Source organism: Herpailurus yagouaroundi, unplaced genomic scaffold (genome assembly GCF_014898765.1).
Source record: "Herpailurus yagouaroundi ecotype Mexico unplaced genomic scaffold, PumYag 211, whole genome shotgun sequence".
Taxonomy (NCBI): Eukaryota; Metazoa; Chordata; class Mammalia; order Carnivora; family Felidae; genus Herpailurus; species Herpailurus yagouaroundi.
The window spans coordinates 3,237,962-3,263,009 of NW_024412442.1; the positions used below are offsets into that span (position 1 = coordinate 3,237,962).

Consider the following 25,048-nt stretch of genomic DNA (forward strand, 5'->3'; position numbering starts at 1 on the left):
CATTTGTCCTCTATATTGCTGATTCTCTGTTCTGCTTCATCCATCCATGCTGCCGCTGCATCCATCTGTGATTGCAGCTCAGTTACAATATTTTTAATTTCATTCTATTTTTTACTTTTATCTCTGCAGAAAGGGATTCTAATCTATTTTCGACTCCAGCTAGTATTCTTATTATCGTGATTCTAAATTCTTGTTCAGACATCTTGCTTGTATCTGTGTTGGTTAAATCGCTGGCTGTTGTTTCTTTGTGCTCTTTCTTTTGGGGTGAATTCCTTTGTTTTGTCCTTTTGAAGGGAGAAAGAAGAAAAATTAAAATTAAAAAAATTAAAATTAAAAAATATTAAAATTAAAAAATTAAACACACACACACACAAAACTAATAAATGATGCTAGATCCTAGGTGTGTTTTGGTCTGGGTGTTGAAAGTGATTTGACAGATAAGAGGGGAAAAAAGGGGGGTGGAAGAAATCGTTTGAGAATTTGAAAAAAAATGAATACACTGAAGTAGACTAAAATGAGATGATGGGAGTAAAATAGAATTTAAAAAAAAATTACAAAAAAGTACAGAATATAGTAGAAAAAATTAAAGAAAATATTTTTATAAAAATTAAAAATTAAAATTAATTTTTTCTCTTTCTGTATTCAAGAAACAGAAACGAAGCAAAAAAGAGAAAAAAGAGAAAAAAGTCGTTTGAAAGTTTGAAACAGTTATTACACTATAGTAGACTGAGATAAAATGGTGGAAGTAAAATAGAATTTGAAAAAATTTACATAAAAGCAAAAAATATAGTAAAAAGTTTTAAAGAAAAATATTTTTAAAATAAATTGAAAGTAAAAATAAAGTTTTTCTCTTTCACATTCAAGAAAAAGAAAAGAAATGAAAAATAAAAAGAAAAGGAAATCGTTTGAAAATTTGAAAAGGTGAATACACTGATGTAGACTGAAATCAAGTGATGGAAGTAAGATAGAATTTGAAAAAATTTACACAAAAGTAAAAAATATAGTAAAAAAAATTTAATTATTTTTAATAAAGCTTGAAAATAAAAATATTTTTTTATTTCTGTATTCAAGAAAAAGAAAAGAAGTGAAAAAGAGAAAAAAAAAGAAAGAAAATTGAATAGATGGACCTGCTAACAGATTGAAGTAGGACTGAAATTATTTAGTTTTCCTCTAGAAGTCAGACTCTGAAGCGCTTTATAGTCCATAAACTAAGCCGGCAGTGAGACTTGTGTTCCAGGAGGGAGGTTGGCCCAGTTGGGCGGGGCTCAGTGTAACGGCTCCATCCTCCACTAGGTGGCGCTGCTCGCCTTCTGGGGTGGAGAGTTGCGGCTCTGGTAGGCACGTATGCGCATGCGTGGCAGAGGTGCAAATGGCGTCAGCCACCTACCCGGTCTGTTCTCCCGGGTCAGCAATCACGCGCCCGTCCTCCGTCTTCAGCCCTCGGCCACGCCCCGCTTTCTCACTGTCCGTGACCAGGCCAGGGGCAGCACTTCTCTCCTGAGTTCTGTCTCAGCTGAGGCTGTTTTCCCCGGCCCCTTACTTCTGAAGGACCGCGGCTTTGACCGGTTCCGCCCTGTGCGGGAGGGTCTCACCCAGCAATGGCCGAATGAGCAATGGCCGAGTGTGGGCCGCACCCAGGAACGCTTGCGGGACCCTGCTGCTGCCGGTGCCCGAGACTGCGGCCGGGTGCCAGCCCACCCCAGAGAAAGTTTGCGAGATGGTGTAGCAGATGCTTTTCAGGGATGATGGAAACTCACAACACGCATCTGGCACCAGGCTTCACCCTTAACGAGGGTGCTTGTTCCAGCCCCAGCGAATGTGGCCGTTTTCTGGGGTCTGCCGGGACCAGGGGGCTTCAACCGTCTCCACCAAGTGTCCTTCCAGCAGTGGAACCGCTTTTCCCAGTGCGGCCCAAGAACCTCCCGGACCCCACCCTGCTCCTGGGGATTCGCCCTTCCCATCAGAGCACCGCCAGGTAGGGAGCTGCAGAGTTGCAGCCTTCGCGTCCCCCTTGTTTACAGTCTTAATGGAATTGAAACCCTCTCCTTTCTCCTTTCTGCCTTTTTTGTTTAGTCCCTGCGGCTGTTTCCAATTTTCCACATTCTCTCCAGCTGCTTTTGGGGAGGGGTGCTTTTCCCATATTCTCACCCCCCTCCCAGTCTCCCTCCTCTCTCCTCCTGCAAAAGTGGCTCCCTGTATGCCATGGGGTTCTCTCTCCCCAGGTTCACCTCTCAGCACCGTGTACCTGCTGAATTCTGTGGTTCAGGTTGTGCAGATTGTTGTGTTAATCCTCCAGTTTTCGAGGTGTGTAGGATGGTTTAGTGTTGGTCTGGCTAGATTTCATGGGCGCAAGACACAAAAAACTTCCATGCTGTTCAGTCATCTTGGCTCCTCCTCTCGTCTCTTTTATGTTTTTAAATCAGCTAAGACTGGTGAAAACTTCCTGCAGCTGCAATTTCAAAGGAGAAAGCAAATGCACATCCTCAAGTGATGTTTTGGCAAAAAAAAATTTAAAAAGTGGTATCCTTATCTTGCTGGAGATTTGATTTATTGTTGGAGAGTTGGAGAACAATCTGGGATTCAGGGTTTCTAAATTATTCTAATGGGGACCAGGTTAAAATATTGATCCTCTTGAAGAACTTCTTAGCTTATATCTTTTTAAAGCACTCAATCTCTAATACACATTTTAAAAGAGTATCTTCAGTGATTTTTGTTTCTCTAACTTCAACCAAATAGATTTTTTTGTGAGCAAGTGCTTGATGAGTCCATGGTTTTTCCAAGGGTGGGTGGGACTGGAGATGTGGCTCATGTTTAAACTACCTTTTTATAATCATCACCCTTAAAAATTGTATAGTCTGTCTCTTCACTTCAACTGCATCAACTTGCTATTCTGAAAGTAACCAGATCTTGCAGAATTCTAAGAGTATGAACCTTTATCACTTCAGTATAATTGAGTACGTTGTAATTTACTTAGTCTGTGTTTTACCATTTGGCCCAGCTGATAGCGTAAGCAGATGTTGGTGAGCATTTTGACCTCAGTAGTATGACTTCTGGGCTTGTTCTCTTGTTCACTTTTATTTTTGCTGGGAAGATATGGCTTTTGCTTCGTGACACATTCTCTGTGATAAGTGAATGAACTTTTGCCCCCTCCTACCCTTTTATTTTATGTTTTGCATCTGCATGGTTTTCTTCTTTTTTTTCTCCTGGCTTTTATGTATATTCTGTGCTTCTTTAATCTCAGTTGTAAAAAAAAAAAAAAAGATATTTTATTTTAAAACATCGTGGCTAATATTTCCAATTAGCCACAAAACAAAATGAAACAAAATGAATAAGTCCTTTCACATGCTTTAGTCTATATAAACTCCCAGTGGCAACAGGGTGAACAGTATTATTCATTGAGTAACAATGTGCCTTTGCTTACATAAATTATTCCTCATGATAATATATATTCATTAATGTGTATTAATTATACATTAGTATATACCATGGTTGTTCCAAGGGACTCTGGGTTAGTGTGTTCACATTTTTGTTAAGCTTATTTATTTATTTTGAGAGAGCAAGAGTGCAGGAGTGGGGGAGGGATAGAGAGAGAAGGAGAGAGGGGATCCGAGGCAGGCTTCATGCCGTCAGTGCAGAGCCCAACCCAGGGCTCAAACTCAAGAACTGCGAGGTCATGACCTGAGCTGAAATCGAGAGTTGGATGCCCAAGCAACCGAGACACCCAGGTGCCCCCGTGTGTCACTTATTAAATTAATAAACTAATGTAACTAATAAACTAAATATTAGTTTAATAAATAAATAATAAAAAATAAATAATAAATAATAAATAAATAATAAACTAAAATTAGTTTAATTAATAAACTAATACTCCCAGTCTCAGCGGGAGATTTATTGGGCTATCCCTTTTTTCAACGTTTTTATTTATTTTTGGGACAGAGAGAGACAGAGCATGAACGGGGGAGAGGCAGAGAGAGAGGGAGACACAGAATCGGAAACAGGCTCCAGGCTCTGAGCCATCAGCCCAGAGCCTGACGCGGGACTCGAACTCACGGACCGCGAGATCGTGACCTGGCTGAAGTCGGACGCTTAACCGACTGCGCCACCCAGGCGCCCCTTATTGGGCTATCCCTTAATGCCAGCTCTTTATTCTCTTTGGTGAGTGGTAAGCTATAAGGTCAAAGGCTATATCTATACCTATGTATAATCTGGAAAAACTAGTTCTAGGGTCAGTTCATTGATGATTACATGGTACCATGCTCCCTATATTTTACTTTAGAGTTATTTCCATTTTGACCCTTTACGTTTTGTCAAGAAAATAGAAGGGTACAGAATTCCACATAATCCATCTATGCACTGACAGGATCTCTGTGTGGGTTTCCCATGATCCCAAAACAAAATTTCCAAGGTTTTTATCATTTCATATTTTTTTAAAAGTGTACATGTTTCCAGTGTGATAGCAAGGCATAGAGAAAGGAGAACCTAATTGTGAACTAATAAAACTGGAAAACTGGGGTTCAGTCCTGGGTATGTGTTTATGAGCTACACTGCTTCGGTCAGGGCATTTTTAGGGCTTGGGATAAAGACGTGGAGAAACCAGAAGGTCAGCTTCATTTTATTCATGAAAAATTATGATGAAATGGCAGGGTCTCTTCTGTTTCTAAAATTCTATGATTCTTTCTGTCTTTTCTTTTCTTTTCTTTCTTTCTTTCTTTCTTTCTTTCTTTCTTTCTTTCTTTCTTTCTTTCTTTCAATTCATTTACTTAACATACAGTGTAGTATTGGTCTCAGGAGGGGAACCCAGGGGGTGGATGGTAAGATAGGTTAAAATTCTGTGATTCTATTTTTAGTTGTATAAGTGACATATAAACAAAATAAACCTGCCTAACATACCTTCTACACCAATATGTATAATACATATGTATTTGCTTAATACTTTATTCACAACAGAATACAGATACTAGCAATTGTCTAGAGGGCCAGGTATTCATATTAATTTCTAAGGAAAGAATGAAAGATAGAAGGAAAAAAAAACCTATCTCATTCCTGAAGTTTTATAATTGTATGTCCATGCCATGCTTGTGGGATCACTATTGACCATTATGAAATAAGAATCACATGTAAGTAAAAGGTCTTGTCCCTCAAGTAATGTGAGTGAAGTGCACTTGAACAAAGCTGCCCATTTGGCAATGGTTTGTTCTTTTGAGGTGAATAAAATATAAATTCAAAGACTAATGTCACTTTGCAAAGCAGTGTACTTGTAATTTTGTAAGTTTAACTGCTGTTGACTTGATTGGTATCATTTTCGATCTTTAGCATATATTGTGTGTGGTTAATATATCCTTAATATACAAATCCTAGCCCAATCAAAATCTATGTTTTGTATGAAGTTGTTGAATACTCATGTTTCTTTCCCTAAAGGAGTTTATCAAGTAGCTATCTAGCTATAAGAACATATTCTTAGCTGAAATGTATACTTTATAGAACCGTAAACTGAGAAGTGTGAAAAAAATCAAAGTAGACAGACTACTTCCAGGAAAGTCCTAGAAAGTCTTGACAAAGAAGCAGATTTGAGCATGAGAAGAACCTCCCTTAGCCTGTGAATGTTGTAATCTAGATTTTACTCAATAACAACTATATCATGGGCATGCTTACTGGTTAACCTCACTGAAAAACTACAGATAGCTACATTTTCATTTTCTTCTTTTCCTTTTTTTTTTTGAGAGAGAGAGAGAGAGAGAGAAGGATATATATATATATATATATAGAGAGAGAGAGAGAGAGAGACAGAGAGAGAGAGACAGAGAGAGAGAGAGACAGAGAGAGAGAGACAGAGAGAGAGAGAGAATCCCAAGCAGGCTTTATGCTGTCAGTGCAGAGCCTGACCCAGGGCTTGAACCCACAAACCATGAGATCATGACCTCAACTGAAATAAGAGTCAGATGCTTAACCAGCTGAGCCACCCAGGTGCCCCATTTTCAAATTTGTTTTGATCAAATAATACGCATTTGGGAGCTTTGTTTATGTTTTCATTTTCAGGGAGTAACATGCAATGGATTCTTCCAGGTAGATCATGTAGCTGAGCATTCTTCCAATTGGCTTAAACTGGGCAAAGATTGTTGCAAGAGATTTTATGCAACCCATATTGGTTATATATCTTGAATAATTGTTTCATAGCAACAACAAGTGGTTTCTGTGCACAGAGTGATTTTCTTTATTTTAATGTTTGGAATGAACCCAAACAGGCAATTACTCTATCTCCCTGTAGAACTTACTTTTTCAGCTTCATTGAATTAGGTTAATTAGAAAGGCAGTGGACTCCCTCCCACTGCCACCCCCATGGCATTTTTAGAGAGTAATTCACTTGTGTTATAACTGCCTATTTAAAGAAGCAAATGACTTTCACAAGAAAACATTAACTATCCAAATTTTATTTATGCTATATAAAGTATAGATAAATATATGCAGTTAATATAAATATAGATATAATACATAATGCACTATTAAATGATATATAAAGTGATATAAAATAATATATAAATATTATATATTTAATATGTATAATTACATATAATATATAATACAATATGAATAATGTAATATAAAATAATATAAAATGATATATAATATACAAAATAAGATGATAATGTAAATATACATGAATATAATATAAATATATATTTTGTTACTATACTACAGGTGTGTTCGATTTTAGTTCCTATCAAAGTAAACATGTTCTGGGGATAGGAAAATAGTGTTCAGTCTAAAGATCACTATTAGTATGAATTTGTGAAGTAAGACCTATTTTGCCATCAAATCTAATCTGAGTTCCTATGAGAAAAAATCAGAATTGTCTGCAGTTAGGAAGTGGAAAGAGTGGGTACCACTCCCTCAAAATAGTAGGCCCAAACACATTGCCCATCAGTTGGATCAAGAGGTTCTGTCTACACTTTTATCTACAGAAAGGATTCTCTTTCTAACTTCCCAGAATAATTATTTGGGACTCAAATCTTCAGAGTCCATAAAAATTCTTCCAGACTGCCGCCATGTCTGTGTGTTGACCAAACATGATAATCCTAGCTTTGTGAAATGAACAGTAGACTTGGTTAGTAAAGAACACTGGGACGTAAAATAAATCACTTTGCTTTAGCTTCGGGTCATTTCTCTTTCAAAATGGTGTTAATGGCATCAACAGCAGTAACCATAATTACAAATGCTCGAGTCCTTCTTCTGTATGAGGGATAGCAATCAGTGCTTTGCATGTATTATCCGGTTCAGTCATCCAGGAACCCAACAGGCTCTTCTTTGAGGCACTTACATTATGCACATCAGTAAGTAGTGAATGGCATTGGTGTAACAAGGAAATTGTATTGATGCATAAGTTACTTTATAGTATGTTTATGTTTTGAAATATTCTGGACAAGCTTTTTCCATACTTAAGAAGAAAGACTTGTGAGAAGATCTTAAGAACAAAGCTGAAAATCTGCAGTCCCTTTATTTAGTACAAGTAGAACCTGAATTAGCATCTACACCTGATAGATATGTCTGCTTGGAGAAGTTATAGATATAGATGAAGTGACTGCAGAGTTATTTTTTCTGAATTAGAATAATAGATTCATGAAGAAAGCTAAACACCCAACCAAGTTTCTAATTTGGATGAAAAAGGTCTCTACCTGGTAGCAAATCACCCTCAATACCTACTTTTTGAAGGAAGGAACACAGAGCCCAGGGTTTAAGGTTGGCAAACATAGGCCATGATGTTTTGTGAAAATACCATTAAGTATTTAACTGTTCTAGTGTTTTTATTGATTTTCGACTACTTTGGTTTCTGTTAGTGCTCTGGATACAAGAATACATGTGTCTTTCAGTTACGTATGTACAGCATTATAGAACTATCTGTCCTGCTTTCGTCCGGATTTTATAAAAAGAGAAATTGAAGGTGAGCGGGGTTAAGTAATCCAGCCACCTTCACACAGTTGGCAAGTGGTGGACCCAGGACTGGATTCTGTCACTTCCAGGGCAGGCTGTCTTAACTTCTGTGACATGAATATCAAACTAAGTTTAATTCCTTTTTCCTGATTGCAACTGTTTATTATTATTATTAGTAGTAGTAGTAGTAGTAGTAGTCTTAGTATGGCAAAAGGAAAATTTCACAGAAGAGGAGCCTGTCTTGGGTCCTAACATATTCTTCAAGACAGATCTCTTCAGGTTAACACCTGTTGATCAATGGATCCCTCTACTTTGATGCAGTATGTCTCATCACCTGTAATAAGAGCCTTTGTTCTGGTCTGCTCTCTGGTAATAGAGCCATCCACCTTCCTTAATCAGTGCTGCATTATGTATCCTACCCTTTTCTTTTTCATGTATCTGTGTCTTTATATTCCAAATGGAGTCAGGGGTAGGAATAGATTTTCAGCATCACATGGGAGAGGTTAAAAGGAAGGTTTTACTGGAAAAGGTGGAAGCTTGCAGAACAAGAGAGGAGGCAAAGTTACCATGCTCTCCCCAAATGCCCAGATTTCCTGCCGAACAGCTGTTGGCCAGCCTTGTCTCAGTACCCAGATGCCCAGGCTCACACCCTGACCTGTGGCAAGTGTAGTCCCCACCACCAGGTTGCAGACAGACCCTCCATGTCCCTGGGCCACAAGTCCCCTGCTCTACTGGGAGGAGGTGGAAGACGGGGCTCTCTGGGAAAACCAGAAGGAACACCTACATTCTTCTTCCTCCTCCTTCTTCCTCCTCCTCTCCTCTCGCACCCCTCCTTCTCCTCCTCCTCCTCCTCCTCCTCCCTGATTTATTCATTCATTTTTTCTTTTCTTTCTCTCCCTCCTCCCTCTTCTGCTTCCTGCTGCTTCTTTCTTTCTTCCCCTTCCTCCTCCTCCTCGTCCTCGTCCTTGTCCTCGTCCTCATCCTGGTCCTGGTCCTCGTCCTCCTCCTCCTTCTTTTGAAAAATATTGCCCTTTGTGTCATGCCTCCTTCAGCCATGCTCCACTCTCTCTGGTTCTCCAAACTTTTGCTGTAAGGTAACATGGCTTGTGAAAGTATTGAGAGATTTTGGCAACATGAAGGCATATTCTGGTGAAAGAGAAGAGAAGCTCTTCCTTTGTCACCATACCAGCACTAGGACCAGTTACTGATGAGTCCCAGTCACCAAAACCACAGAGCTGACAAGGAAGCAAGAAAACAGATTTTCTCCATGAAAATTAAAAAAAAAAATTACGTAAAGTATAAGTCCAGATACGTTGTTTTAGTTTCACTGTGTGAATTGTCATTAACGTAATGATTACACCTTCCTCTGGTTACAACCCATTTGGACCGTAAAGGGGAGCTCACTGCCGCATCCTTCCACGTGTCCCCATGGTGTGTCCCCGTGCCTTCAGACACTGCTGCCCCTGCAGTGATGCATGGGTGGGTCAAGGCATAAACCTCCTGTTAGTTCACCTGCTATTGTACATTCCTTTATTTATTTATTTTTATTTATCTAAACCCAAGTTAGTTCACATACAGTGTAGTATTAGTTTCAGGACTAGGGGCGCCTGGGTGGCTCGGTTGGTTATGTGTCCGCCTTCGGCTCAGGTCATGATCTCACAGTTTGTGGATTCAAGCCCTGCGTCGGGCTCTGTGATGACAGCTCAGAGCCTGGAGCCTGCTTTGGATTCTGTGTCTCCCTCTGTCTCTGCCCCTCTCCCACTCATTCATTCATTCATTCATTCTCTCTCTCTCAAAAATAAATAAAGATTTAAAACAATTAATAAAAAATGGAGTAGAACCCAGTGATTCATCACTTACATGTAACACCCGGTGTTCATCTCAAAAAGTGCCCTCCTTAATACCCATCACCCATTTGGCCCATCCCGCACCCACCTGCCCTCCAGCAACCCTGTTTGTTGTCTGTATTTGAGTCTCTTATGACTTGCCTCCCTCCCTGTTTTTATATTATTTTTACTTCCCTTCCCCTATGTTCATCTGTTTTGTATCTTAAATTCCACATATGTATGAAATCATATGATATTTGTCTTTCTATGACTGACTGATTTCACTTAGCATAATACACTCTAGTTCCATCCACGTTTTTGCAAATGCCAAGATTACATTCTTTTTGATTGCCGAGTAATACTCCATTGTATCTCTTATGGTTTGCCTCCCTCTCTATTTTTATTTTATTTAAACAGAAAATAGAATCCCATTGACTTCCCTAATATTGAAAGTACTTACCACATAATTTTTAAGGGTTAGTTTTATGAATTATTTGTAAATAAGTGTGTACTTGAGCCTTGAACATATTACTAGGTTAGAAAATGCCATCATTGGGACCCCTGGGTGGCTCAATCATTTGAGTGTCTGACTCTTGACTTCCGCTCAGGTCATGATCTCACAGTTCATGGATTCGAGCCCCTTGTAGTGCTCTAGGCTGACAGCATGAAGCCTACTTGGGATTTTCTCCCTCCCTCTCTCTCTGCCCCTCCACCCCTAGCACTCTTTTCTTTTGCTCAAGATAAAGAAACTTAAAAAAAAGAAAAGAAAATGCCATCATTGTCAGACTGTACTTTTGGATGTATTATCTGTAGCTAGTCATTCGCCATTTCAAAAAAAAAAAAAAAAGAAGAATCACTTTCACTCAATTTTTATATCTATGTGTACTAGTATGTGGAAAAAGTAGAAGGAAATAATCTTCACTTAGACATGCATTTGTGTGTGTGTGTTTAATCATTATTCAGATTTATTGTTACAGAAGAGCAATTGTTCCTTTCAACATTCCCTAGGCAGGTAAAACTCACTGATAATAATGTTATAAAGAAATATTACAGCTATTACTATTGTTATTATTACTATTACTATTAATTTGCTGAGAAAATCTTCCAAAGAGACCCCCCCCCTTATTTGTAACTATACAATGATATAACATTTGGGCCTTAAGAAAATGCAGCTGTCACATTTTGCATTATTATTCAAGCTAGATTTATATTTATGGATTATCTATATATTATTGTGTGTTATCCTGAGGCAATGGGTTCTGTAGATATTCCATTTATTCTCATGTTTTTCGGGGGATACATTTTTATTTGCATAGCCACATCTTTTCTAGATGCCATAATTTTAATAAAATGGATGGGCTGAAAATGATTGCCCTAAGCTATAGTGCCCTACTCTTTGGCAAAGGGATTGTTGGTGTGTGTGTGGGCGGGGGTGTGCGGAATGGGATTTGAATTGCATCAGTGCTGTTTGCATCCAACTTGTAAAATGCATGGAATCTTTAACAAAATAGGGAAGATTGGAGATGTCCTGTCTTTTCAACTCATCCAACAAATGTCCACAATTTAGCCTGCCGAAAGGATAATAAGAAAGCAAGCATCACAATGCCACATTGGACTAGCGTGGTGTTCTGGTCAAGCACCCCAGACGTGTCTTAAAGAAGAATGGACTTAGTCGTGGGTCTGCACACTACTTTTGACTTTCACATTGAGATTTATGTTTTATGGATTTGCTCTAAGATGAAAGAAGAAAGAAGCAGTTCTCACCATGGGAGACCCTGCTACTTCTTTATCTCTTCCTTTTCTTCCTCTCTCTTATTTTCAGGACATCTCTTTTCATATCGGAAGTCTTACTGAGTGAACTGAAGTATCAGCCTCTGTTACTTCAGGATCTCCTTTTGTTTAGGGTGAAACCCAGTGATGACTCCTGTGAGAAGCGATGGACAGGGAGGGGAGCAGGTTTAAGTTGTCCAAAGGGAAACAAGAAATAGATGATGAAACTCACCAAGTGGCTGAATCTCTGGCTGCCACCCTCATGTCCAAAGAAACATCGTTTATAAATAGTGGAATAAAGGTGATTTTCACCCTTTTGAAACAGGACGTCTTCTGTATCATGCCAGATGTTACGTTGGATGTTTTTTGCTTTAAAACAGACTTGCCGGTCAGCTGGCATTTAAGCGTATGATCTTGTTAAAGATGCTGTACAAGTAGGATATGTCTTCAAATAACTGTCTCTGGCCCGCAGGTACGATTCTGGTGGATAACATGCTGATCAAAGGGACTGCGGGAGGACCAGACCCCACCATCGAACTTTCCTTAAAGGACAACGTGGATTACTGGGTGTTGCTGGACCCCGTCAAGCAAATGCTCTTCCTGAACAGCACAGGCAGAGTTCTGGATAGAGACGTTAGTGACTCTTTTTTCCTTTTGTCCCTGTGTTACAACCTTACTATAGTTTTCATCACTGCATGTGTTTGTTGAGGATGATCTCGGACTTTCTTTATATGATTTGAGATTCTTTTCTGTGCTTATCAACAAAAACATTTGTTTAACTCCTTGAAGGAAGAATAAGAAGGGGAGGGGCCATCTGGGTCTGGGAGAATGATTGTATTTCCCTCTGACCCCCAGGAACGCGTGGAGGGTAGATGTTCACACTAAGGGGTGGTGACTTTGGAAGAGCAGGGAGGCAGAGCGAGGGCCCATGGCAGAGTGTGGGCATGCAGCAGGTGTTGCTTGAGGATGCAGAGTGACAGGAAGAGCACAGGGGCTGCCGTCACTAGGAGTGAGCACGGGGTGAGGGATGGGTTTGTGGCCGTGCGCGTGTAGGGCTGGGGAAAAATCAGAAGAAGGTGAGCGTGAGTTTCCTGGCGATGTGCCAGTCCAGCTGTGACCTAAGCAGTAAGGCAGCCTGACCTACGTATTGTGTCATGAAGAATAGCTCAGCTACCAAAGCTGCTGAATGTCTCATTTCCGAAAAAGTGGGAAGACTTGGGTAGATTTATGTAGGCTTTTAAGTGTTGAGTGCAGAGATGAGTGTGCGTGTGCGTGCATGTGGCTGAGCGTGCACGACAGTAATTATGCAGGACCTTGGGAGTACATCTAAACATGTGTGTACTCCCAAATTTCCAGGTCATGAAATCCAAATGTCAGACCCTCAGCGTAATGAACCTGAATCATCTCCCTGCATCACTCAGATTTATGATCCGCTCTACAATACGGTGTGTGGAGTGGATGACCCCTGACGTAGTTCATGTCTAAAATTCAGAGTCTCTTAGAGCTTTGCGGTCAGGGGGTGGGTGGGAGGGTATAGGACAGGATGGGTTGTCTTTGTCCACTCGGGGGCCTCACACGCAGCTGACTGAGCAGATGTGAAGCACAGGTGGCAGTGGACAGTATGAGTGACACTGTCGGGCTCAACATGGGGGAAAAAGTCAGCCTGGATGCTGCCCCCGGTCCCCCACCACCCCCTACTGACTGCTGTTTATACCCCACACTTTACAATTTTGGCCGGGCGGCTATGAGAGTATAAAATGGAATGGGAACCGTTATTATTTATCGTAGCTTAATTTATGTCCTAAGTCACAACTTTTGTGAAAGTAGTGTGGATAAGGGCACCCAGGCTGCACCAGCGCCCCCAGCTGCGACCATATAGGCTCCCTTTCCTGGCCTTCATGAGGGGCATTCACATCCACGTCACATGGATTTCATTATGTAACCTGTTAGGAGAATTATAGAATACTCATCTAGACCACTGTTATTTTATACTGTTTCCTTTTCTTAAAATCACCTACTACCTAAGTATAATAATTTACTAGTTTACTGGCAAATTACTTTCTTTTTGACACCATTTTTTCATGTGATATTAAAAGCACAAGTTCTAGAGTGAATGAGTAGAGACAAAGGATATACTTCAGTATAAATAAATGGTGTTTGTCTCCAACCTAAAACATAATTTTAATTACTTACTAAAGATTGCCTTTACCTTCAAAAAAAAGTATCTGCTTCCCTAGTATTATTTTTTATTTCTAATAAGGGCAGCATTTATTGGACATTGGCTCAACTGAAACAGTACCATGGGAATACACTTAAAATTGTTTGACTTGAAAGTAATAATTGCAAAAAATGTGAATGAATACAGTTTATGTATTTATCTGGGCTGATTTTTGGTTTATTTATTTATTTTTGAGAGACAGAGCAAGCGAGAGAGAGAGAGAGAGAGAGAGAAACACAAGCAGGGGAGGGGCAGAGAGAGAGAATCCCAAACAGGATCCATACTCTCAGTACACAGCCCAATGTGGGGCTCAATCCCATGAACTGTGAGATCATTACCTGAGCTAAAATCAGGATTCAGATGCTTAACCAAATAAGCCGCCCAAGTGCCCCAGGCTATTTTTATTTTTTAAACACAATAATAAAGCTAATTTCCACCTACTTAAAATGTTCTTTGGACTGGGAATGGTATGGTCAAGTTAAACTTGCCAAGATATTTCCTAAATTAAAGTGTTGTCAGTGGATACTTACCTGAATTATCTAAAGATGCAGATTAGAACATCTAAAGAATATTAAGTGTGAAATGAATATCGCAGAGGAAAATCTATAAACGAAAAGCAAAACATATGCTCACGTAGGTGCGACATATTAGCAACTTGGCAAACAAATTCATTGAAATAATGGGAAGAAATAAGTAAAAGAGATGATGATAGTACATATGAGGTCAAGGTTAGGTTCACTAAATACAGTATGTACTTTCAATGTAGTATTTTTTCGAGTTTGCTGATTACAGATGCTTTACAGAATCTTTGGATTTTAGAGGTGGAAGAACTCTTAAAGTTTTGCTAATTCAATTTTTTTTTCCCATAATCTGTGCAGTAGATTTAGACCCAATGAGTCTTTAACATTTAGCACTTGTCTGTGGTGAAATGAGAATAATAAAACAAGGGGGTGATTTTGTTTTTTTATTTTTGTCTCCAAAGCTAAGTGTGTTCATTGTATTCTGATATCATGCCCTCTTTGCATTTTTTATTTTCTGTGGACCTTGTAGATTATAGATGGCTTTTGCTTTAGAAAAAAATTAACATTTATTTATTTTTGAGAGAGAGAGAGACAGAGCATGAGCAGGGTAGGGGCAGAGAGAGAGAGAGAGAGACAGAGACAGAGAGCGTGCCAGTGAGCAGAACTGGAAGCAGGCTCCAAGCTCCAAGCTGTCACCAGACAGCCCAACGTGGGACTCAAACCTACTGACTGTGAGATCATGACCTAAGCCGGAGTCGGATACTTAATCAACTGAGCCACCCAGGTGCCCCTATGGCTTTTGCTTTTTGAAAGTCTTTCTTAAAGAAAGAAAAGATTACTATCTCATGTTAGCTTTCCATGGTTTTTGCTGGATTGTTCTTTTCTTGTATGTTGTTGTTGTATATTTTACTAGCCTGCTGCTCTAGTGTGCTGTGTTTAGGTGAAGAGAGTCTAAGTCCACGCAGCTAATTAACTAGTTCGCCATGCTGCCCAACAATTGGTCTTTGGTGTCAGGTATTTCTTCTTGGATAAATGTGTGAGATGGATTTAAGCAAAGCATCAGAAGTCTAAGTGTAAACATAGTAGAAAGAGAAATGTGGAAGAAGTAAGAAGTGTAAGAATAAGAGTAACTGTGTAGTGTCAACCTGCTGGCTGGTAATGGGGGCCATCGAGTTAAAGAGCGACCATGAAAGGGGAAAAGAATAGTTTGATATAAAAAAAAACCCTGCCAAATCTTTATAATATATCAGAAATGAATTGTGTCATTAAGAAATATTTTCTTGGTCACCCGCGTGTCTCAGCTGGTTAAACAACAGACTTCATTTCATCTCAGGTTATGACTCACGGTTTATGAGTTCAAGCGCCACATCAGGCTCTGTGCTAGTAGCTTTGAATCCTCTCCTCCCTCCCCCCCCCAAAAATAAATAAATAAACTTAAAAAACAAAAAGAACTATTTCCTTGGAGGCTCACTGTATTGCTGGTTACTAAGTTGTTGTTTTTTTTTTTTTAATTTTTTTTTTTTAACGTTTATTTATTTTTGAGACGGAGAGAGACAGAGCATGAACAGGGGAGGGTCAGAGAGAGAGGGAGACACAGAATCCGAAGCAGGCTCCAGGCTCCGAGCTGTCAGCACAGAGCCCGACGCGGGGCTTGAACTCATGGACCGTGAGATCATGACCTGAGCCGAAGTCGGCCGCTTAACCGACTGAGCCACCCAGGCGCCCCAACTGGTTACTAAGTTTTGATGAGTCAAGGAAATAATGATAGGCTGAAATCAATCTTTCATTGATGGATTTGTTATTATGTCTTCATTTTGGGGAGATAGAGCACTTAGTCAGGATTACTATCAAATCTATGGACTCGTTTCTCAAGAAAAAGTTTATTTGCACATGAATAAATTGCCACCAAATTCAAGAGTTTCACTAATTACCAAGGTTACCTAGACCCCAGGTTATAGGTTTTGCCTTGGGAAAGCATCTTCCTACTTTTCTTACTCTTAAATTGTTAGAGGGTTTTACATCTCAAAATCAATAATTGTAAACAGAAGCAAGAAAAGGAGTTGTTGGCTGTACTTTCATATCTATACTTCCATATAGCAGCCCACTAGAGTAACTGGCTGTGGTCCTAATGCTTTCCTGAGCCATTAGATGCCTGCCACGTTTTCCGTGATAGAAAGTGATCTCCATGTGACTAAGAAAAAATAAATCTCAGTATAAGCTCTTGCTTCAATGCAGCTTACTATGTCCTATATTAATCTTTGAATTTTTTAAATTCTTGTGAATTGCTCTCTCTGACGCCGTGACGCTTTTACGGCTTTATTCATCAAAGTCTAAAGGTGTTTATTCTGAAAATTCTTAACCCACGCCCATCTGTTTTATGTGAAACACAGACTATTGCTGCTAGTAAAGGAGTGTGGTAAACCCATGTTTTCAGTCCAAATCCAATCACAACTGGAAATTTTAATTTTATTTAACAGTAAAATAATATCAGCTTATGTCACATATCACAAAATAAAAATCATATGTGCAAACATTATTTTCCATCTAAGGAAAATATTTAATATTTATCCTGCTGTATATTATTTCAAACATATATATGTGTTGGTGTGTGTCTTTATACTATCACACTGGGTATGATGTTTCAGCCTGCTTTTTAATGTGATTTGTAATATACTTCCTTTGTAATATACTTCCTTCCATGTGAATGAATGTATATGTAATCATTTTTAATGGCTGCATAGTGTTTCATTGGATGACTAAATCGAGATTCTTTTTCAAAACAGTCTCCTATTTTGGACATCAAGTTGGAAGTTATTGATGATTTTCTTTTCTTGCCATATCTTTGTCCAGTTTTGATATCAGGGTAATGCTGGCCACATAAAATGAGTTTAAAAGAATGCCCTCTTCTATCTTGGAAAAGTTTGAGATGGATTGGTCTCCATTTGTCTTTGAATGCTTGGTAGGATAGACCAGAAAAGCCATCTGGTCCTGGGCTTTTATTTGTTGGGAGGGTTTTGATGACTGATTGTATTTCCATGCTAGTAATCATTCTGTTCAGATTTTCTCTTTCCTCATTATTCAGTCGTGTTAGATGGTATATTTCTAGGAGTTTGTCCATTTCTTCCAGTCTGCCCGATTTGTTGAGACATAATTATTCATAGTAGTCTCTTCTGATCCTTTCAGGTATCAGATGTAATGTCTTCTTGTTTCTATTTTTTTAATATATGAAATTCATTGTCAGATTGGTTTCCATACAATACCCAGTGCTCATCCCAAAAGATGCCCTCTTCAATACCCATCACCCACCCTCCCCTCCCTCTCCCCCCATCAACCCTCAGTTTGTTCTCAGTTTTTAAGAGTCTCTTATGCTTTAGCTCTCTCCCACTCCAACTTCTTTTTTTTCCTTCCCCTCCCCCATAGGTTTCTGTTAAGTTTCATACATATCTTTCTCTGTATGGCTTACTTCACTTAGCATAACGCTCTCCAGTTCCATCCATGTTGCTACAAAAGGCCATATTTCATTCTTTCTCATTGCCACGTAGTGCTCCATTGTGTATATAAACCACAATTTCTTAAAAATTTTTTTAATGTTTTATTTTATTTTTGAGACAGGGAGAGACAGAGCATGAACAGGGGAGGGTCAGAGAGAGGGAGACACAGAATATGAAACAGGCTCCAGGCTCTGAGCTGTCAGCACAGAGCCCGACGCGGGGCTTGAACCCACAGACCGCGAGATCATGACCTGAGCTGAAGTCGGCCGCTTAACCGACTGAACGACCCAGGCGCCCCAAACCACAATTTCTTTATCCATTCATCAGTTGATGGACATTTAGGCTCTTTCCATAATTTGGCTATTGTTGAGAGTGCTGGTATAAACATTGGGGTAAAAGTGCCCCTATGCATCAGCACTCCTGTATCCCTTGGGTAAATTCCTAGCAGTGCTGTTGCTGGGTCATAGGGTAGGTCTATTTTTAATTTTTTGAAGCACCTCCACACTGTTCTCCAGAGCGGCTGCACCAATTTGCATTCCCACCAACAGTGCAAGAGGGTTCCCGTTTCTCCACATCCTCTCCAGCATCTATAGTCTCCTGATTTATTCATTTTGGCCACTCTGACTGGCATGAGGTGATATCTGAGTGTGGTTTTGATTTGTATTTCCCTGATGAGGAGTGATGTTGAGCATCTTTTCATGTGCCTGTTGGCCCTCCAGATGTCTTCTTTAGAGAAGTGTCTATTTATGTTTTCTGCCCATTTCTTCACCGGGTTATTTGTTTTTCGGGTGTGGAGTTTGGTGAGCTCTTTATAGATTTTGGATACCAGCCCTTTGTCCGATACGTCATTTGCAAATATCTTTTCCCATTCCCTTGGGTGCCTTTTAGTTTTGTTGATTGTTTCCTTTGCTGTGCAGAAGCTTTTTATCTTCATGAGTTCCCAATAGTTCATTTTTGCTTTTAATTCCCTTGTCTTCAGGGATGTGTCAAGTAAGAAATTGGTATGGCTGAGGTCAGAGAGGTCTTTTCCTGTTTTCTCCTCTAGGGTTTTGATGGTTTCAAAACCCTGATGTCTGATGTCTCACATTCAGGTCCTTTATCCATTTTGAGTTTATTTTTGTGAATGGTGTCAGAAAGTGGTCTAGTTCCAACCTTCTGCATGTTGCTGTCCAGTTCTCCCAGCACCATTTGTTAAAGAGACTGTCTTTTTTCCATTGGATGTTCTTTCCTGCTTTGTCAAAGACTAGTTGGCCATACTTTAGTGGGTCTAGTTCTGGGGATTCTATTCTATTCCATTGGTCTGTTTTTGTGCCAATACCATGCTGTCTTGATGATGACAGCTTTGTAGTAGAGGCTAAAGTGTGGGATTGTGATGCCTCCTGCTTTGGCCGTCTTCTTCAAAATTACTTTGGCTATTCGGGGCCTTTTGTGGTTCCATATGAATTTTAGGATTGCTTGTTCTAGTTTCGAGAAGAATGCTGGTGCAATTTTGATTGGGATTGCATTGAATGTGTAGATAGCTTTGGATAGTATTAACATTTTGACAATATTTATTCTTCCAAACCATGAGCATGGAATGTTTTTCTGTTTCTTTCTATCTTCTTCAATTTCCTTCATAAGCTTTCTATAGTTTTCAGCATTCAGATCTTTCACATCTTTGGTTAGATTTATTCCTAGGTATTTTATGCTTTTTGGTGCAACTATGAATGGCATCAGTTTCTTTATTTGTCTTTCTGTTGCTTCATTGTTAGTGTATAAGAATGCAACTGATTTCTGTACATTGATTTTGTATCCTGCAACTTTGCCGAATTCATGTATCAGTTCTAGCAGACTTTTGGTGGAGTCTATCGGATTTTCCATGTACAATATCATCTCATCTGCAAAAAGTGAAAGCTTAACTCATCTTTGCCAATTTTGATGCCTTTGATTTCCTTTTGTTGTCTGATTGCTGATGCTAGAACTTCCAACACTATGTTAAACAACAATGGTGAGAGTGGGCATCCCTGTCATGTTCCTGATCTCAGGGAAAAAGCTCTCAGTTTTTCCCCATTGAGGATGATGTTTGCTGTGGGCTTTTCATAAATGGCTTTTATGATGTTCAAGTATGTTCCTTCTGTCCCGACTTTCTTGAGGGTTGTTATTAAGAAAGTTTGCTGAATTTTGTCAAATGCTTTTTCTGCATCGGTTGGCAGGATCATATGGTTCTTATCTTTTCTTTTATTAATGTGATGTATCCCATTGATTGATTTGCGAATGTTGAACCAGTCCTGCAGCCCAGGAATGAATCCCACTTGATCATGGTGAATAATTCTTTTTATATGCTGTTGAATTTGATTTGCTAGTATCTTATTGAGAATGTTTGCATCCATATTCATCAGGGATATTGGCCTGTAGTTCTCTTTTTTTCCTGGGTCTCTGTCTGGTTTAGGAATCAAAGTAATACTGGCTTCATAGAATGAGTCTGGAAGTTTTCCTTCCCTTTCTATTTTTTGGAATAGCTTGAGAAGGATAGGTATTATCTCTGCTTTAAACGTCTGGTAGAACTCCCCTGGGAAGCCATCTGGTCCTGGACTCTTATTTGTTGGGAGGTTTTTGATAACTGATTCAATTTCTTCACTGGTTATGGGTCTGTTCAAGCTTTCTATTTCCTCCTGATTGAGTTTTGGAAGCGTGTGGGTGTTTAGGAATTTGTCCATTTCTTCCAGGTTGTCCAGTTTGTTGGCATATAATTTTTCATAGTACTCCCTGATAATTGCTTGTGTTTCTGAGGGATTGGTTGTATTCATTCCATTTTCATTCATGATTTTATCTATTTGGGTCATCTCCCTTTTCTTTTTGAGAAGCCTGGCTAGAGGTTTATCAATTTTGTTTATTTTTTCAAAAACCAACTCTTGATTTCGTTGATCTGCTCTGCAGTGTTTTTAGATTCTATATTGTTTATTTCTGGTCTGATCTTTGTTATTTCTCTTCTTCTGATGGTTTAGGGTGTCTTTGCTGTTCTGCTTCTATTTCCTTTAGGTGTGCTGTTAGATTTTGTATTTGGGATTTTTCTTGTTTCTTGATATAGGCCTGGATTGCAATGTATTTTCATCTCAGGACTGCCTTCGCTGCATCCCAAAGCATTTAGATTTTTTTATTATTCATTTTCGTTTGTTTCCATATATTTTTTAATCTTCTTTAATTGCCTGGTTGACACATTCATTCTTTAGTAGGGTGTTCTTTAACCTCCATGCCTTTGGAGGTTTTCCAGAATTTTTTCTGTGGTTGATTTCAAGCTTCATAGCATTGTGGTCTGAAAGTATGCATGGTATGATCTCAATTCTTGTATACTTATGAAGGGCTATTTTGTGACCCAGTATGTGATCTATCTTGGAGAATGTTCCATGTGCACTAGAGGAGAAAGTATATTCTATTGCTTTGGGATGCAGAGTTCTAAATCTATCTGTCAAGTCCATCTGATCCAATGTATCATTCAGGGCCCTTGTTTCTTTATTGACTGTGTGTCTAGTGATCTATCCATTGTTGTAAGTGGAGTATTCAAGTCCCCTGCAATTACCACATTCTTATCAATAAGGTTGCTTATGTTTGTGAGTAATTGTTGTATATATTTGGGGGCTCCCGTATTCGGCGCATAGACATTTATAATTGTTAGCTTTTCCTACATGGATAGACCCTGTAATTATTATATAATGACCTTCTTCATCTCTTGTTACAGCCTTTAATTTAAAGTCTAGTTTGTCTGATAAAAGTATGGCTACTCCTGGGGCGCCTGGGTGGTGCAGTCCGTTAAGTGTCCGACTTCAGCCAGGTCACGATCTCGCGGTCTGGGAGTTCGAGCCCCGCGTCAGGCTCTGGGCTGATGGCTCAGAGCCTGGAGCCTGTTTCCGATTCTGTGTCTCCCTCTCTCTCTGCCCCTCCCCCGTTCATGCTCTGTCTCTCTCTGTCCCAAAAATAAATAAACGTTGAAAAAAAAAAAAAAAGTAAAAAAAAAGTATGGCTACTCCAGCTTTCTTTTGACTTCCAGTAGCATGATAAATAGTTCTCCACCCCCTCACTTTCAATCTGTAGGTGTCCTCAGGTCTAAAATGAGTCTCTTGTAGACAGCAAATAGATGGGTCTTGTTTTTTTTTATCCATTCTGATACCCTATGTCTTTTGGTTAGAGCATTTAGTCCTTTTACATTCAGTGTTATAGAAAGATATGGGTTTAGAGTCATTGTGATGTCTGTAGGTTTCATGCTTGTAGCAGTGTCTCTGGTACTTTGTCTCACAGGATCCCCCTTAGGATCTCTTGTAGGGCTGGTTTAGTGGTGACGAATTCCTTCAGTTTTTGTTTGTTTGGGAAGACCTTTATCTCTCCTTCTATTCTAAATGACAGATTTTCTGGATAAAGGATTCTTGGCTGCATATGTTTTCTGCTCATCACATTGAAGATGTCCTGCCATTCTTTTCTGGCCTGCCAAGTTTCAGTAGAGATATCAGTCACGAGTCTTATAGGTCTCCCTTTATATGTTAGAGCATGTTTATCCCTAGCTGCTTTCAGAATTTTCTCTTGTTTCTAATTGTGTTTATTTGAATCCTCTTTTTTGCTTTTGTTTTTTTCCCCCATTGATGAGTCAAGCTCAAGGTGGCTCAATTTTGTTACTCTTTCGAAGAAAGCTGTTTAGTTTCGTTGCTCTTTTCTGTTGTCTTTTAGTCTCTATTTCATTTATTTCCAATCTGAAATTTGTTATTTTCTCTCTTCTACTAACTTTGGATTTCATTTGCTCTTCTTTTTCTAGTTCATTTAGATGTAAAGTTAGATCATTTATTTGAGATTTTTCTTATCTTTTGATGTAGGCATTTATGAACTTCCCTTTTAGCACTGCTTTTGCTGTATCTCGTCAGTTTGGGGACATTGTATTTCTACTTTCAATTGCCTCAAGGTATTTTTTTTTTTTATTTCTCTTTTCATTTTTTTCTTTGGTCCATTGGGTTTTCAGTTGCATGTAGTTTAATCTCCACTGTATATGAATTTTCTAGTTTTCTTCTTATAATTGATTTCTAGTTTTATACCATTGTGGTTGGAAAGGACACGATACAGTTTCAATATTCTTAAATTTATTAAGGCTCGTTTTATGGCTTACCATGTGATCTATCTTGGAGAAAGTTCCCTGTGCACTTGAGAAGAAGTATATTCTGTTGCTCTTGAATAGAAGATTCTGTATGTGTCTAAGTCCATCTGGTCTAATGGGTCGTTCAAGGCCGATATTTCCTTAATGATTCTCTGTCTGAATGATCTATGCATCGATGTAAGTTGGGCATTAAAGTCCCCTACCATTATTGTATTGCTGTCTATTTTTCCCTTTATGTCTGTTAATATTTACTTTATAAATTTAGGTGCTCTTATGTTGTGTGCATAAATGTTTACAAATGTCATATCCTCGTGTTGGACTGACCTCATTATCATTATTAATGTCTTTCTCTGTCTCTTATTACAGTCTGTGTTTTGAAGTCTTTTTTCTTTTTTCTGATATAATACAGCTTATCCTGCATCCGATTAGTTTCCTGACGTGCAGTTACTTAGATTGTTGCCAAAAGTCTTTGTGTTGTTTATTTCGTGAGTATAATGAATCATCACAAAAAATGTAGGGATGCTCTGAATAGCAAAACAGAGCCCACAATCAGGGGTTGACCCTACTAACAATGCCAAAGCTCCATATTATGGTCACTAGGGTAGAATTCATTTTAGTGTTTCTTAGGGGAAAGTTGCTCTGGAAATTTTTTATTAGTGGGATTTTTTTCCATGGAGCTTTTCAAATACAGTGATGCTTGTCTAAGTGTCTTAGCCCATCTGGGCTGCTGTAAAAAATGCCAAAGGCTGGGTACCTTATAAACAGCAGAAACTTATTTCTCACAGTTCCAGAGGCTGATCGTGTGAAACCAGGTGCCAGCACAGTCAGGCACAGGTCCTCTCCAGGTTGCAGACTTCTTTTATTCTTACATTGTGGAAAAGGACAAGGACTCTGTCCTAGGCCTCTGTTAGAAGGGTGTCAATCTCATCACCTAGTCACCTGATTAATGTTGTTAAAGGGGGAATAAGAAGTAGATGATGAAACTCACCCACTGTTAGAATTTCTGCCTTTTACCTTCACCCCCTCCCCAAAATATATTTTATGAGTAGCATAATAAAAGTGTGTTTACCATTGTTAAATCATGCCTAAAGTTGAATAAATTCTGATTGAGACATACTTTCAAGTGAGCCAAAGACCCCACCTCCTAATACCATCACATTGATCATTAGTATTGCTACATGTGAATTTGGGAGGGCCAGAACATACAAACACTTGCATAGGAATATTCTTATTTTATTCAAAGTTCTTTGTCTTATAAGGAAGGCACAAAAATGCCTTCAAATTAGCTGATGTTGATTGGTGAAGAATATTGAGATTATCAACATCATAGGTGCACCTGGGTGGCTTAGTTAGTTAGGTGCCCGACTCAACTCAGGTCTCGATGTCAGGGATGTGGGTTCAAGCCCTGCTTCGGGTTCGTTTTTGGGCATGAAACCTACTAAAAAGAAAAAAAAAAGGAATATCAACATCACAGAAATGAAAAATAATTTGATTTTTTTTTTGTATTGTATTGAATATTGTAAATTTGCCAGGGACAGAGGAAACTATTTGTTCTTGGACCACATGATCTGTACGTTTCTTTGTGTATGTGCTGTTTTTCTTTCTTCCTATAGTTCAGAGTCCTCTGTGTATTTCTGATTCTCTCAGCCCATTTCTTTGGTTGTATGTGGCTTTTTCTCTTACCAGCGTCCGCTCTGTTGCACCAGGCCCTGTACACTTTTAATGGAAAATGACCACAGTTACTGTGTTTTATCTAATTGACGAGAGAGAGCATCTAAATCCTCACAGGCTTGACTCAGTTACAGCCGGGGGAGCCAGGCGCGGCCACACGGTACATCCTTCTTCCACCTGTTCCTTCTGCGGTAGTGAGGGGAAAGTGTGTGTTCCAGAGAAGGAATTCTAAAACATGTCTTCTGTGCTTTGTTCAACGAGGCCATAAACTATCTCTTAATGGAAACATTTGGGCAGTTATGGCCACGTAGAACTAAAAGAAAATTTAATAGGAATAGATGCACATTTTTAAGATTGAATGCTAAAAAAAATAAGCTAATAAACAAATGATCCCTACAGAAATTTCCAAGGATAAAAATAATCTTTAAAACTTCTCCAGCCTCCAATGTTTTCATTTAATTAGAAAACTTGTTGGGGCGCCTGGGTGGCGCAGTCGGTTAAGCGTCTGACTT

At 39.1% G+C, this 25,048-nt stretch overlaps 1 protein-coding gene across 20 annotated transcripts in view; it reads left to right on the plus strand.

The window, feature by feature from the left end:
- PCDH15 (protocadherin related 15) overlaps positions 1-25,048 on the plus strand; it is a 1,259,847-nt gene that overhangs the window by 718,827 nt on the left and 515,972 nt on the right. For all 20 annotated transcript variants that reach the window (XR_005784343.1, XR_005784344.1, XR_005784345.1 and 17 more), the window contains one exon: positions 11,995-12,155. Coding sequence is in view for 17 of the 20 variants with exons in the window: in XM_040454209.1 (XP_040310143.1) it covers positions 11,995-12,155 (161 nt within the window). In the remaining 3 variants the exon portion in view is untranslated. The remainder of the gene's footprint in view (positions 1-11,994; positions 12,156-25,048) is intronic.